This window comes from Marmota flaviventris, chromosome 17 (assembly GCF_047511675.1).
Source record: "Marmota flaviventris isolate mMarFla1 chromosome 17, mMarFla1.hap1, whole genome shotgun sequence".
In the NCBI taxonomy this organism is placed as follows: domain Eukaryota; kingdom Metazoa; phylum Chordata; class Mammalia; order Rodentia; family Sciuridae; genus Marmota; species Marmota flaviventris.
Window position 1 is genome coordinate 52,278,956 of NC_092514.1, and position 15,335 is coordinate 52,294,290.

Consider the following 15,335-nt stretch of genomic DNA (forward strand, 5'->3'; position numbering starts at 1 on the left):
GCAGAGGACCAGGAGTCCCAGAGGATGGCCGACCACTTAGTGACAGGCACTTTTAAGTGCTTTTAACGTCCTTCAAATGGGCGGCAAGACAAGTTGTGCCAGTTCACATGTTGTTTGTTTAGGGTTTAGACTCCTGCTCCCCACCCAGCCGAAGCATTATGCTATGTGGGGGAACTGGAGTTTGAAAATAGGCCAGAAACGATCTAAGACCTTACCTGGCACCTGAGCTCACCTTCTAGCACTAAATTTGGAGTTGGAAGTCCATGGAGGTCAACGGACTTCCAAGAGGCAGAGGCCATGGCCTGCCCTGGTCTGAGATCACACTGTGACTGGGGACTGCAAGCTTATCTTTCACCCTGTGCTCACCACCTGTGTGGCAACAGGTTCAGTGAGGCTGGCTCAGTGGCCACTGTCCCTCAGTTTAAGTGGCAGAGCTCTGCCTCAAGGCCTGAATCCTTTCTCTATACCTCTCTGCTACCCCTGGGTGACATGATTTAACTTTGAGCACAGCTGCCCTGTTCTCATATATAGAGAGGAGGATTTGTTAGTTAGTTTGTTTTTGTGAGATTAACTCATCGGAGTGTATGTATTAAAGTGACCTGGGGTCACGGGTGGGTTTATGCTGAACCACATTAAAGGTTGAGGAAAACGGAAAACTGGGCCATTCAAGGAGACTGAGAGAAACTGGTCAGAGCCTGTTTGTCTTCTGAGAGTTTCCTCCACTCTAGAGGCACCTCGATCCCCGACTTGCACTTGTCTCCTGCTGTCCCTTTGCCTGGAAGGCACTTTCTCTGTCCTGAGGGATCGTTTCCTTACTGCCTTCAAGCTCCAGAGACTTTTCAGAGGCCCCTGGCCTCCGTGTTTCCTTACATCCCCTGGGCTCTGGCGACCTCCCCTCTTTGCCCTTTTTTTTTTTTTTTTCCCTAGTGCTCCCTGCCTTTTAACAGACTATATGATTTATTTATTTACTTATTGACTTATTGCTGTGCTTCCTATACGGGTATTTTTTTAAATTTTATTTTTAGATACCAGGGATTGAACCCAGGAACACTTAACCATGGAGCTACACCCCCAACCCTTTTTTATTTTGAGACAGAGTCTCACTGAGTTGTTTAGGGCCTCGCTAAGTTGCTGAGGCTGGCTTCAGATCCCCTGCTTCAGCCTCCCGAGTTGCTGGAATTACAGGTGTGTGCCACCACACCTGGCTGTACTGTTGTTATTATTATGCCATTTATTATCCTCAACATAGGCTCTGCAAAGACATCGGTTTTCATCTGTATGTTCACTGCAGTAGCCACAGATCCTGCAACAATGACTGCCACACAGTAGGAACTCAACAATGAATGAATGAATTCGAGTCATCCTGATGGTTACATGTCAAACATATACTGGACCCACAAGGGAAATATCAGCCCACAGACAAGTGAAGTACATGGGAAAATCACGTGGGACATGCCTCTGACATATGAAGGACACATGACCAACCATGGCAGGCACTGGACCAAAACATGGCAGAGTGTCATGACAGGGTGACATGTGTCTACTCAAGCAACATACAAGTGGACACATGTAGATCAGATAGCAGGCAGTGGCAGAGCCACTATGGTAATGTAAGAGCTGAGCATACTCACTGATGCTGGACAGACCCAGGCAGGGCAGATGAGGAGCCTAGGACAGGGATACCTGTCACACCTCTCAGGACACAGGACCTCCTGAGCCGTTTCATTACAATGCAGAGGTAGCTCTATATGATGTCCATAGCAAACAACTTCTGCTTTCCTTAGTCTAGCTAAAAGTCTGTTTTTTTTTTTTCCAAACAACTGTTTCTTTGACTTTTTTTTTTTTTTTTTTTTTTTTTTTTTTTTGTGGTGCTGGGGATCAAACCCAGGGCCTTGTGCATGTGAGGCAAGCACTCTACCAGCTGAGCTGTATCCGCAGCTCCTTTTTTGATCTTTTCTATTGTTTTTGTGTCTCCATTTCATTTAATTCTGCTTCGATCCTGACTATTTCCTTCTTCTCTAAATTAAGTCCCTTGCTTCTTGTAGCTTATACTTAGGCCTCTCCTGTCATTGAGACTTGCAGAAGCTCCTGTGCAGTCTTGGTGTTTTCCAGTAAAGGAACCACTCCAATGGCAAATGGACCAGACGACATCTGTCCTGAACTTGCGAGGGTAATTCTGACCTTAAGGACTCGTGTGTTTCTGTCAGGTCAGACGTCTGAGTTCAGACTACGGGAAACAGAGAAATCACAGTGTGGATCAGGTGCGTGTGGGAGGTGGAGGCACATTCCTTGCTATTTAAGAGGTTTTTCTGGGCTTTATGAATTGCATTTGTTGGCCCAGAATCAGGCAGAATTGCTCAGAGAGAGACGATCATCTGCTGGTTTAGGAAAAGCACCCTGGTGAACACAGCTGTTGGCCTCATCAGAACGGAAAGTCTCGGGTTTAAAGAGTTAAAATACTTTTCAGAGGGGGCTGCAGGCTGCAGTGTGGGGCCCTCCAGGACACACAGGATAAGAAGAGAAACCCAGCTACAGGCAGGGCCCCGAGGTCACCGATGGGGGCGGAACAGCCTGTGTTCTGAGATGTAACTCTCTGGGAATTCTGCTGGTGGGATTTGAGGCTGCCCCAGGGACCCCTGAAGGGCCTTTAACTATGGGAGTCTCAGAGGACTATGGAGGACAAGGGGTTGGGAAATGCCAGTGATTGTGGCTTCTTGGGTCCCCTGGGTTCCTGGGATGGTGGTTAAAGGATTCTGTCTGTTAGGGGTGGAGGTCTGGCAATCCTCAGGTAGTTCAAAGGGGGCTCATTAAGTCACATGTCCCTTGGCCACCTCTTTGAAATCCCCACAAGATCACTTCATGGGGTTGGAACGCTGCCTACGGTGAGCCAGGTCGCCAAGGACCTGACTAAGGCACTGCGGTTCTGGAGAAGTTCTTGCCTGACTACAGATCCCATCTTGCTACACACTTCCTGTCCAGGCTGTTAGGTCACCTACTTGGCAGGCCACTCTGTTATCCCCATATATTATCACATTATGCCTCAACTCCTGAAAACCTGTCAGGGCCCATCACACCCTTCTGTTATCCCGAACCTTCGAGAAGGGTCAACAGTGCTGGATGGGGAGCTGGAGGAGGGCTGTGTCTAGTGTCAGGTGAGTGGGGCTGGTAAGGAACCGCACAGCCATGCAGCAAGGGCACCTGGCCTCTCCTGCAAGCCATCTTAATTTCTACTAAAAATCAGGGTGACCTCAGAGGACTGGAAAACGTGGGCACCCACCAGCAGCAGACACTTGACTGTGTCTCTGATCTCTTTTTTAGCCTTGGTGATGAGGATATTTATTGACTCAGTTTAATCTGAATCCTGCATAAGAGTTTTGCAAAAAGGCCCAGGCCTCCTTTGCTCCTGCCTTGCTGTGTGAGAGGTTGCCCACACGTGGAGCGCGGCGCCTGTTGGTTCTCACCTCTCACGGGCTGACTTTGTTCTTTCTATTCTCAGTTTCCTGCGCCAGCCCCCGAGATACCAGGTCTCCAGTTCTGTTTCGGTGATGGTTTTTCTATTTTCGTCTTTCTCTTTTGTTTTGTGGATAGGAGGAGGCCTGGTTGAATTTCCCTCCAACTGGGGACTTTGGAAATCTCCAGCAGGCTCTGCAAGTATCACATGGCACCCCAGGAAAAGCAGCTGAGCAGAAACAAGTGAGAGACACCGCTGGGACACTTGCCATTGAAGTCACTGACCGTGGCCTTAAGGAGGTTCCAGCCTTCCTCAGAGTCTGTTTCCTCATCTGGAAAGTGAGGATACTCTGAGCTTCGCCGGTTGCAAGTAACAATACACCGACTTAAAGTAGCTTGAGCAAATGGAGGGTGTATTAGCTTTTGGTTGCCAAAGAAGGGTGGAGGAGCCAGGCTACGGCAAGGCAGCTGAACCTTAGGAATAAGTCGAACGGGGCAGTGGAAGGCCATCAGGACTCTGTCCCCAGCCTCACTTTCCTGGGAATGTTGGCTTCGTTCCTTCTCACTCAGCCAGATTTCCTTGTATAGCCACTAACCTGGCTGCAGATGGCCGCAGATGGCTCCAGAGTCTTCGTTTGACTGTTCCACTCTCCGGGCAACCTGGAGATTGGACAGATTCCATGGGCTGCAAATCTCAGAGGAGCTCATGGAAGGGCTCTGACTGGACCAGAGTAGATCAATGCCCCCCACCTCTGAAGAGCAGTCAACTGTGGCCAGGGAGGGATTTGAAAATGGGATTTTATAGTGAAATACTTTTTTTTTTTTCTTTTTGCAATGGACAACACAATTGCTCTCAGCCCCACAGATTGAGGGTGGGGACAATCCCCAGACAAACCAAGAGCCCAGATTTCTGGCAACAATGTGTGCAGTGTGACAGACTTGAATCCAATTGTCCAAAGTTCTGCCATTGCTGTGTCAGAACCCAACACTGTTGCCTTGAGATGCCAAAGTTCTGCCATCCTTCATGATATGAAAAGGTTGACAGGAAACTCAAGCAAATTTTGAATCAAGTGTTGGTGAAATATCAGTTGAATTCAATATGGTGTAACCAGATGACTATCGTCTCTTAGGCTGAAGTCCCTCTCCTCTTGTCTCATCATCTCTGGTGTGACCAGGCGCTACACACTCAGCTATAGGAAGGCCGACCTCAGGTGAGAAGGAGGGAAAAGCCAGCCGTCTTCGTATTCGTCACTGTACTCAGTGGCTGCAAACTCTCTCCCTGCTCCCAAATTACTGTAGTTTAAATAAACTGCAACCCATAAAAAGCCATAAATTGGGCCTTTTATTGGGCACTAGGAGAATAACCTACATTTGATCTAATGACATTTGCCACTATAAAAAGCTCTTGAACCTAGAAGCAGGAAACTGATTTTTCAAAAACTTTTAATTTTGAAGTCCAGATAGAGCTACAGGAAGTTGCAAAGATGAAACAAAGAGGTCTCAAGTTTCTTTTGCCCTAGTTTTTCCCAAGGCCAATGGTTACATTTTATATCAAAATCAGGAAATTGGCCCGGGTGCAATGCATGTGTATAGTTCTGTTATTTTATCACATTCAGACAGTGGTGTAACTACCACAGCTACTGAGATGCAAAGCTATTCCATCACCATGAAGATCCCCCAGGGAGAGCCCAGTGTAGACCCACCAGCTCCCTCCTGTGTCAACTGCTACTGCGTCTCCATCTCTAACATTTTGAGGAGACTGAGTTCTAAATCCAACTTCTGACCCTCCCAGCTCTGTGACCTTGGACCAATGACTTCTTTTTTTTTTTTTTTTTTGATGTTGACCTTCTCATCTGTAATGAGACATGACTGAATGACATCAGCATTTCTCTGGAATTTCCATGGGATGATGAAATCTCAAAATTCCACAGTGATTCTGAGAGGGAAAATGGGATTTTATAGTGAAATACTTTTTTTTTTTCAATGCTGGGGATCAAATCCAGGACTTTGTGCATGTTTGGTAAGGTTAGGTAAGCACTCTACCTCTGAGCCACAACCCCAGCTCATATGGTGAAATAAAATGGGAAATTGTTGCTTTAAATAATGAGAAGGTGGCTTTTTTTCTTCTTCTATGAATTCTTAGCCCTCTAATAAATGCAGGTAAATTCTGACCTATGTGAGATATCTATTTTCCAAATATGTTTGAACATGGAATGTTATTCTGGCCCCTTTAAAAAAATTCTTCTAGAACTAGCTTTTTAGGGAAAATACTTTTCAGAGGATCTCTCAGGTCCCATAAGAATGTCTAGGGAAGCCGGGCACAGTAGCGCACTTCTGTAACCCCAGTGGCTTGGAAGGCTGAGACAGGAGGATTGTGAGTTCAAAGCCACCTCAGCAAAAGCTACATACTAAAGCAACTCAGTGAGACCCTGTCTCTAAATAAAATACAAAATAGGGCTGGGGATGTGGCTTAGTGTTTGAGTGCCTGAGTTCAATTCCTGGTACCACCTCCCCCCAAAAAAAGAATCTTCTGCAGTGAATGTAATTGTGTTCCCCCCAAAAGATACGTCTGCCTGGAACCTTGAACCTCAGAAGGAGACCTTATTTGAAACAAGGTCTTTGTGGATGTAATTTACATAAGCACCTCAAGATGAGATCATCTTGGATTAGGATGATCCCTAATCCAATGAAGAGTGTCCTTACTGGATGGGAAAGTAGAACACACAGACTGTGAATTTGTAGGCAGAGATGGGAGGGCACTCACAAGCCCAGGGACCAAGGATGGTCAGCAGCCACCAAAAGCGAGGACAGAGCATAGGATGGATTTCCTAGAGTCTCCAGAAGGAAGCAACTACCAACACCTTGATTTCACACGTCTGGCCTCCAGGACTGTGAGAGAATAGATTTCTGTTGTTTTAAACCTCTCAGTTAGAGGTTGTTACAGCAGCTCTAGGAAATGAATTCTCTGTTAAGAATTTTGAGAATTTTGGCTGGGCACAGTGGCACATGCCTGTAATCCCTGGGACTCAGGAGGCCAAGGCAGGAGGACCATAGTTGGAAGCCAGCTTCAACAATTTAGCAAGATCCTGTCTCAAAAATAAATAAATAAATAAATAAATATAGGGCTGGGGCTCAGTGGTTAAGCACCTCTGGGTTCAATTCCTTGTTAAAGAAAGAAAGAGAAAGAAAGGATGGAAGGAGAGAGGGAGGGAGAGAGGGAATTTGGGTGATTCTGAAGCAAAGCAGGGTCTCAGATTCTCATGAGCATCAAGCTGCTTCTTTTTTTTTTTTTTTTTAATTTTTTTTAGGTATAGATGGACACAACACAATGCCTTTTTTTTATGTGGTACTGAGGATCGAACCCGGGTCCCACCGGTACTAGGTGAGCGCTCTACTGCTGAGCCACAATCCCAGCCCCTCAAGCTACTTCTTGCCTCAGGCCCTCTGCACATGCCAGCCCCTCTGCTGAGTGTCCTTTCCGGCTTTCTTTGCATGTCAACCTACTCCTCACTCTTAAGGAATGAGCTCAATGTCTCTTCCTCCAAAACCATACCTGACCATCTTACCTAAAGCAGCACCCTGCCTGCCTACAGTAGTTCTCTGTATCCCATGTGAATTTTCTTCCCAGCACTTAGCATAGGGTATAACCACAGACTCACTTGTTGGATTATTTGATCGGCATATGTTTTGCACAAGGGCAGGAACAGCATCTGTTTGCCGTGCCTCCTGCACCCAGGCCTTGGAATAGAGCCTGGCACATGGGAAGGGCTCACTAAGTATTTATTGGGATAAAAGAGAGGGAGGGAGGCTGGAAAAAAGGGAGAAAGAAAGAACATAGATAGTCCTCAGGTTCCCAAGGAGAGGTGTGGGGTAGTTTAGTATATCTGTCTAGAATTCAAGGGGAAATCTCGACTCAAGATAAAGATCCGGGATTCATCAGAGAATAGATGGTTTGTGAAGCTACAGCCACGATGTGAATGAATGACCCTGAGGACAAGACCAAAGATAGAGCCTCCGGGTCACTCTTCACTCAGAGATGGCGGAGGAGGAGAAGGAGAGGCTGAGAAGGAGCCGCCAACGTGTAGGAGGAAAGTCAAGTGCAACCAGAGAGGTCTGGAAAAGAAGGGTTTTCAAGAAGAGGGTAGTGGCCAAGTCTGTCAAATGCCAACGAGCGGTGAGGCCGGGGAACCCTTGGCTTCGGCACGATTTAGGTCACTGATGATCTGGACGGGAGCCATGTCAGAGCTGATGGGGGCAGCAGGAAAAGCACATGGGGAGGGAGGATGTGCTATAAACAGATGGGGGAAGGGTGACCGACCACAGGGGTGAACCAGAGAATTCACTCTCATTCCCTGGGAAGTGGCCAGCCACCCACCCGGCCAGCCAGGCATCGGCTCACTGTTTCTCTCATTCAGTCCACACCCAGTGCCCATCGTGACCCTGCACAGGTTAGGCACGTGGGCCTCATGTCTGGCAGTTGTCCAGATATCACTGAGCACCCTGAGTCACAAAGGTGTCCTACATGTCACATGTCTGAGCCCTTCTAACCTCTTCCTCCACAGCAGGGCTGGGAATAGAGTATTTGCCATCCATCAAAGCTCATAAGGTAAGTCTTCACCAACTTCTAAGGCTACCTCTAAGCAAAGCCCAGTAAACCTCTACATTTACAAAAGCAAAGGCTGGCTTATTGCAAAACAAAACGAAACAATGCTCAAGCAAAATCGCAAGCTCCTCTTAAAATGGCCCACCTCCAACCCATTCCAACCTCTTCCATGGTGTCATAGCTGTTCAGTGTGATACGTGGGTGGGTTCATGTCCTTCTAGAGCTTGTCAAAGAAAAAAATACACATTTACATAATTTTAAAGTGTAATGATGGCGTGTATGTATAAGGCTATTGTTTTGCGACTTGCCTTTTCTCTGTAACAATGAACGATGGCCACTGTGTCAGCTCAGGGCTGTGGAGCCCCTCGGTAAAGGCTGCATGGCGCTCACGGTGTGGACGCACTTGGCTTTTTAACATTGGTAACGTTGACAATCTTTTCATCTCCACCTCCCTAGAGCCACAATGTGGTGACAGACATCTCTATGACGATTTGTGTCATGAGCATTTCTGAAGGCTGGTTTCTAGAAGTGAAATTGTTAGGTCACGTGCATTTCACCTGCTCCTGGGTGGCCAGACCTAAGTGCCTCACACACAGTAGGGGCTTTGGAAATATCTGTGGCATGAGAGTGTCAGACAGCTGCCTGGAGAGGTCCCATTTCTTTCATTCCCACCAACAGTGACCAGGGGAGCCCGAGAGGCAGTCACCCTGGGTTTCAGGACAGATTGTCTTCTTCAGGGCACTTGGATGTCACTGAGAAGGAGAAATTAAAGGCCCTATGCCATCTTTGATGACAGGAGGGTGGCATCCAGGCTGAGGGTAACCGCCTTCAGGACTCCAAAGTCCATAGCTCAGTGTCTTCCTCCAGGGGTGGTGCTCACCAGTGAGAGCAAATGCCAGCTCTGAGACGTCTCTAGTTGGAGCTGGCCACACATGGACACACAGCACCCACAAATGTGCCTCCTGCCCCTTCAGCTAGCCCCTGGGGCTGCAGGGAGACTCCACCTACTGTGGGCTCATTCCCCACTGCCACGACTAGGCTGTCTTATCAGCAACTACTCTTCTTCCTTAGTCCGTGTCCTATCCCTGACATCTTTGGGGATGCCTGTGCCATCTCCAAGCCCTGGTCCTGCCACCTGCCTGGGTCCGGGTGCCATGTTGGGAGAACCCCTGTCAGCATACCAGAGCTACATCTACCTCCAGTTCTCCTAGGAGCTTTGGCCAGTCTTGATGCTGTGCTCTGCACCTGGAGAGGAGGGCAGGGTACAGGGCAAAGGTCGGGTGGAGGCGCCTGGCACCGGTATCTCCCTCACTCTGCACCACCTAGGCGCAGCTCCAAGCTCCAGGCTTTGCTGCAGACCCCATGGGACTAAGCCCAGGGAAGCTCCTCTGCCATACAGGGGAGAATCTTCCTCTTAGGGGCTCAGACTCTGAGGTGGGGCTGAGCTTCAGTGCCCAGAGTTTACACAGGAATGGAAAAGCACAGCAGGATCTGCCAACTCTTCTCCAGAAGATTCCAGGGTGGACTAATCAAGGACTCCCGGGGCTCCAGTCCACCGATGCCCAGCCCCATGCATTCGCCTCTCCTGGCCTCCTCAGCACCCCACCTTCTCCCAGTAGTCTGTTTCCAAGCTTCAGGCTTTCCCTGAGGTCTCACCAATACACAGTGAGGCAGTCCCACATTTCCCAGGGGAAGCAGAGTGAGGATGGGATGGGGAAGTCACACAGCTGTCACCCCCAGCCCATTTCCAGCTCTTTAGCACCCAGAGACCTCAAGGAACTGGAGGTCCGAGCTTGTCCAGCATGGATGGATCGTCTTCCCAGGCTGACAGTCAACGGACTCATGGAGGGTCATCATCGGATCTGTCATCGGATTTTGGTGCTGCGTCCCTCTCCCTCCAGCCCCTAGTTATGTCAGAGCCCACGCCCCGCCCACCTCCTCACACAGCCAGAGGCAGATTCTGGTCACAGTCCGCTAAAATTTAATGACCACATGTGTTTGGAGCATGTGTTGGGTGTGGGTACAATGTGGTCTTCTCCATTCAGGTGGAGTTCAAGGTGGCTCAGAGCTCACCCCGTGCAACCTCCCCAGGGTACAGAAGTGTCTCCATAGTATCAGACCTAGCTGTCCAGTCATGATCTGTGTGTCTCCAGCGACAGCTCTGCCTCTAGTCTGCAGAGCAGCCCAGTCCACTGCAGGGACCTCAGCTGTGGATATTTTCCTCCTGGCAGCCTCTAACTTGGAAGAGGGGATACTGTGGCTCCACCCAGCCCTTAGGATAAGAGGCAGATGGAGAGGAACGAGGGCAGAAAAAGCAATAAGTTAAATCCAAGAAGGACCAGAGACGTGGCAAGATGGATGGGGATGTTCCAGGAGTCCCCAAAGTCTCTGGCTTTCGCCAGGAGATGGAGGAGGGGCTCAGAAGGCTGGGTTGTCAATGCCCCTCCGCACCCCAGCATACTCTTCAGGGCTGAAGCTGTAGGGAGGGGGCGGCTCTGTGGGAGGCAGGACCAGGGCGGGCTTCAGAATAACCTGCAGGGAAAAGAGGGCACTGGGTCTTAGGACCTGGACCTGGCCATCACCACCCCCATGCGGGCGAAGGCCTGTTCACTGGCCCAGGGGAGGGGGGGGTGCAATTATGATATCAGAACCCTCTCCAGGGTTGAAGGGCTGGGATAACTGAGGCCTAATCCTGTCCCTGTAACAATCTGGACAATCGTGAGGGACAGCTAGCCCAGGAGCAAGTCAGGGGTTGGGATAGAGAGACCCACCTCGCTGTAGGGTGGCGGGGGCTCAGAGGTAGGTGCCATGGCCCTCTCTTGCGGGGAAATGGAGGGTGGGCCTGGGAGCCCTTGGTGATCCTCTGCAGGCTCCCTCTCCAGCTCCCTGCATTTGCTACAGAAGCGCTTAGCCAGGCCGCAGATGCACACGAGGGGCAGCATGATGAGGAAGATGATGATGAAGATCCTAGGGTGGGGGACCGCCAACATCACCCTGAGTGCAGGTCACCCCACCACACTCCCCTCCCGGGCCCACCCAAGCCCCACAGCAGGATGTCCAGGACTGTCCTGTGTGGACCAGGTCCCTCTGTGGATAGTACCAGAGATCCTGGGCTCACCTCAAGGGGCCGGAGAAGATTGTCATCTCCTGGCAGCAGTTGTAACCACAGCATTTGTGTCCTTGGGTGCAGGTGCTGCTCAGGGACAGAGAAATGATCAGTGGAGAGGCAGAAGGACCCTGGCATCCCCAAACATCCATACACTCGAGGCTCAAGCCCCCTTAGGGGGTAGGGGTCAGGCCCCATTCTGGGCTGAGTGGCAGGGCCTGGTTTCCAGGAGCCTCTCATGATGGCCTTGTAGTCCTGCTCTGAGTTACTCCCTACTGGGCCTTACTTTCCCCTGCTATAAAGTGGGGGTGTGAATACCCCACAGCCTCCCTGGGCAGGTGCAGCATCTCTCACTGACCCAGGTGACGTAGACAGAGAGGCAATGCCCAGTGTCCCAGAGCTAACTCAAGGAGGAGGAGCAAACCCTCCAAAGCACCCATGGAGTATAAGGTGGGCAGGTGACTTGATGGAAACATTCTGCCCAGACACCCTTGCCCCAGCTCCTCCTCACTGTGCTCAGGCTTCTTGAGGTTTATCTATATATTAGTGTCAGCAAAGACAGTTTGTCCACCAACCTCCAGGACCTGAGACTGCAGTGGGAGGGCTTGGGATTAAGCTACTGACCTGCCCACAAGCATGGGGCTCCCCAGGGTTGGCTGGTGGAGGGAAGGAGGGAAGATCTCTCTCCCCCTCTCCCTCTCTGGAGAGGGAGGGAGTGGTTTCTGACTGGAGTGGGAGGTGAGGATAATGGATGAGCTGTCTGCCTCCCCACCCAGGAAGGTCAGGCAGGGCATTTTTTGGGTTGTCCCTCCCTTCACCTCCCCAGATTAGAAGTTCTAACCAAATGCCCAGACTTACAAGAAGATATTACATTTGGGTGCCTCCTGTGGAAGAAAAAAGAGGCAGAGGTCAGGACTCATACACTGAGGGATGAGGGTCTCCAATCAGATGTTGCTCAGGTGTGTCACAGCCAGCAAATCCCCAGTGGACTCAGCCCCTTCTTCCCTCTACCATGTCCCCAGGTCATGACTTGGAGGTCAGCTGACCCCTGGCCAGCAGACTGTCTTTCCCCTTCCCAGCATCCCCCAGCATATGCATTCATCCCAAGTCTGGAAGCTCACTCCTCCTGATCACTCCTCCGGTTCTATGCCCACAAGATCTGTGGTCCAGGGACCAGCAACTTTCCTCATTCCTGCTCTGCCCGAGTCACTCAGGACACTACAGGCAGGACGACTCTTGCTATAATGCAAATCAGATCACCTACCAACCTCGCTCTTCAGTGGCTCCTTGGGGTACAGACCCCAGTGAGCAGCCTTAGCCCCTCCCCCTCTGCTGTCCCTGGTCCCCTTTCTTCCCCTTGCAAACACAACTTTTACCCCGCCAGAGTCTCCATTCACCCTTCAGATCCCTGCCCAGGTTAAGATGAGGAGAGAGAATCCATGAGGGTGGCCAGGAGTCCTCCAGCCTTCTTTCCTCTCCCTGCCTCCTTCCTCTTCGGCACCCGTTCTCCACATCCCTTGTCAACGCCCATCATACTAGACATTTGACCTTTCCTGGTTCATTGTCTGCCCAGGAGGATGGGAATTCCACCTGGGCAGGGATTTCTGTCTGTTTTTATCACCGCTGAAAAACCTGGTATCAAGACATTTGCCGAATGAATGAACGATCATTCAGTGATTACCTGGTTTCGTTTACTTCTATCCTGTCTGCTCCCAGACTGTGGGGGAGGGATACAGGTATGGGACAAAGGAAATGAGATTATCCATCCCCTGTCCTAGCTACCTGGAACAAACAACCAGGGCTCAGGAACAGAAAGCCAGTTTTGGCAAGACCACCATTATCTTTACACTTTATTTAAAATCATTAAAATAGCAGCCAGGCTCAGTGGCACACATCTGTAATTCCAGTTACTCAGGAGGATCATAAGTTTGAGGACAGCTGAGATAGTTTAGTGAGACCCTGTCTTTAAAAATAATAATGATAAGTAAAAATAAAAAGACTGGGGATGCAGCTCAGTGGCAGAGTACATGCCCCGCATGTATGAATCCCTGGGTTCAATCCCCAGCACCACAGAGTAATAATAATAAAAATAGCATTTCATGTGCTAATCACAACCATAAAGATAAGAGTACCAAAGTGATATTCTTATCTCAGTCTCAGGTTAAGTATCTTTTCATAAGCTCTGTCCTTTAGTGAGGTCCAGAGGAGGAAGGAAACTGCAGAGGTCAGAGACACCCAGAGAGGGTGTCTCCCGAATCCCACAACACACAGGGGTGACTTATAGAACTGAAAGCAAACCACGAGATCCAGGCACTCAGCCATGCCTCTTGCCTCTCAGATCCCATATCCTGTCCTTCTTTTCTCTCCCTGGGGACCCCAACTGAGAAGTGATGGAAAATTAACAGGTTTAATAAATTACTCCCAGTTTCCATTTGGGAGGGGGAGGAGACCTTCTCAGGGATTCTCTCTCCTCATCTTAACCAGCAGGCCATTGGTCTGGGGTGGTTCAGAGCCTGAGTTTTACAAAGTATCAAGGCAATGTGGAGCAGCCCCAGCTTTCTCTGCATGGGGGTTGTTAACAGTGCCTGCCCCTGGGGCTGTTGAGGGGCGTTAAGAGGATGCTCAGCTCAGTGCTGCTGTGCTGATCATCCACTGAGGCAGAAGGAATACCACCTTCTTACCCTGGGGAGCAAGCTCCAGACTTCCCTCAGATTCTCCAACAGAAGGAAGTTAAAAATGCCTCTTCTAGTCCCATGTCACTTAGCAGAATTATCGGCCATCCCAGGACAGCATACCCATCTCCTGTCGTTTGTAGAGCTCAGATGCCCGCCCAGGGATTCCTCAGATCCCACCTGGGGCAAGAGGAGGGCAGGGCTCAAATGCTGCTTCTCTTTAAAAATCAGGGGTTTCAGAAGTCACCCCAGCTTTGGGTCAGGCAGCCAGGCCAAATGCTACTACAGGATGGAATTCTATCCCCACCCCTAGAAGAGGTGAGGGAACCTCCTCTCCTCTAAGGCACAGAGGAACACAGTCCCAGAGAGGTCTGAGACATCCCCAAGGTCAACCAGCCCTGAAGGAACAAGCTGGGGAGACACCTGACCCAGCGTCTAGATCTCACGCCCCGCTTTCTGACGCAGACGGGGAAAGAGTTGGAAGGGCAAAAAAGCTAATATGGGGGTCAAAGTTCCACTCAGAGGCCCAAGGTGTCAGAGGGGTGGAGGCAGATGTGGTCCCACTACACACTACCCCCAAAGGTAAAGGAGCCTAGGTTTTCCCAGGGCCTCTCTTTGTGCCCCCACCTCCATTTCTAGGGGGGAAAAAAAAAGGAAGTTGCTAATTGCGTGTGGTCACAAGGAAGTCCTGACAATGGGAGATGGTGACCAGGCTCCAGAGGCATGCCCCTGCCCAATAGGGTAGGGCCCGAAAAGCTCCACAGGCTTACCTCCCAGGCGATCGCGCGGTGGGGGCCAGCCAGCAGGCTAAGAAGCAAGGTGGGCGCTAGGCTTGGGACCCAGGCGTCCGACATCCTAGCACTGAAGCCGCTGAGCTTCCGTGTGTAGCGGGAGGAGGGCAGAGGCGGGGCCGCGACCTCTCCCACTTTTCTCCACCTATGGGGCCCGGCCTCGGAATGGGGGCGGAGCTGATGCACCTGGGCTGGATCAGTCTTGGGGCAGAGAGGGAGGAAGGGAGAGAAGTGGAGGGGCGACGGGAGAAGTCTTGCTAGGGTTTGGGGAATTGCAAGGTAGAAAAGATTCATTGATTAAAAGAAAAAGTCGTGGGGTCAGTTCAAGACTGCTTAGGCATCACAGGATTTAGGTTACCCTGAATCCTAGAATTAAGGAAGTGGTTCTGTGCCTGTCAGGGAATGGGAGAGGGGATGCAGGCAGGGGGAGTGGGGCCCTGGAAGCTCCTTCTCATCTGGACTCCCAGGGGGGCAGAGGTTTAAGGAAAGGGAGGAGAAGGCTTGGAGTGAATCGTGTGTGTGTGTGTGTGTGTGTGTGTGTGTGTGTGTGTTGGGTGTTGTGTGCAAGATTCACCCCATTGTATTTCAAGAAGGGAGTGGGTAAGAGAGGGAGGCCTGGTGGATTTCAAAGTGACCTGAGATTCTGATTCAGACCCAGAACACAGCATTGGTGCATTGAAGTTCCCGGGCCCTTGAAGTCCTGTGGCAGGTGT

At 50.4% G+C, this 15,335-nt stretch overlaps 1 protein-coding gene across 1 annotated transcript; it reads right to left on the reverse strand.

Annotated features, from left to right (window-relative positions):
* Positions 1 to 10,471: 10,471 nt before the first annotated feature.
* Tmem92 (transmembrane protein 92) lies at positions 10,472 to 14,685 on the reverse strand. The gene is made up of 5 exons (XM_027924593.1): positions 14,602 to 14,685; positions 12,018 to 12,043; positions 11,172 to 11,246; positions 10,825 to 11,020; positions 10,472 to 10,585 (listed from the first exon to the last, which is right to left on the reverse strand). Exons 1-5 carry the CDS (start codon positions 14,683 to 14,685, stop codon positions 10,472 to 10,474), a joined length of 495 nt encoding a protein of 164 aa, XP_027780394.1.
* Between the last annotated feature and the right edge of the window lie 650 nt (positions 14,686 to 15,335).

Excerpts from the sequence above, each read along its gene's own strand:
- Tmem92 (XM_027924593.1), bottom strand. The coding sequence starts at position 14,685 with ATGTCGGACGCCTGGGTCCCAAGCCTAGCGCCCACCTTGCTTCTTAGC. Across the intron at positions 11,247-12,017 it reads CCCAAATGTAATATCTTCTT|CACCTGCACCCAAGGACACA; the intron begins GTAAGTCTGGGC and ends GTCCCTGAGCAG. Across the intron at positions 10,586-10,824 it reads CCCCGCCACCCTACAGCGAG|GTTATTCTGAAGCCCGCCCT; the intron begins GTGGGTCTCTCT and ends TTTTCCCTGCAG.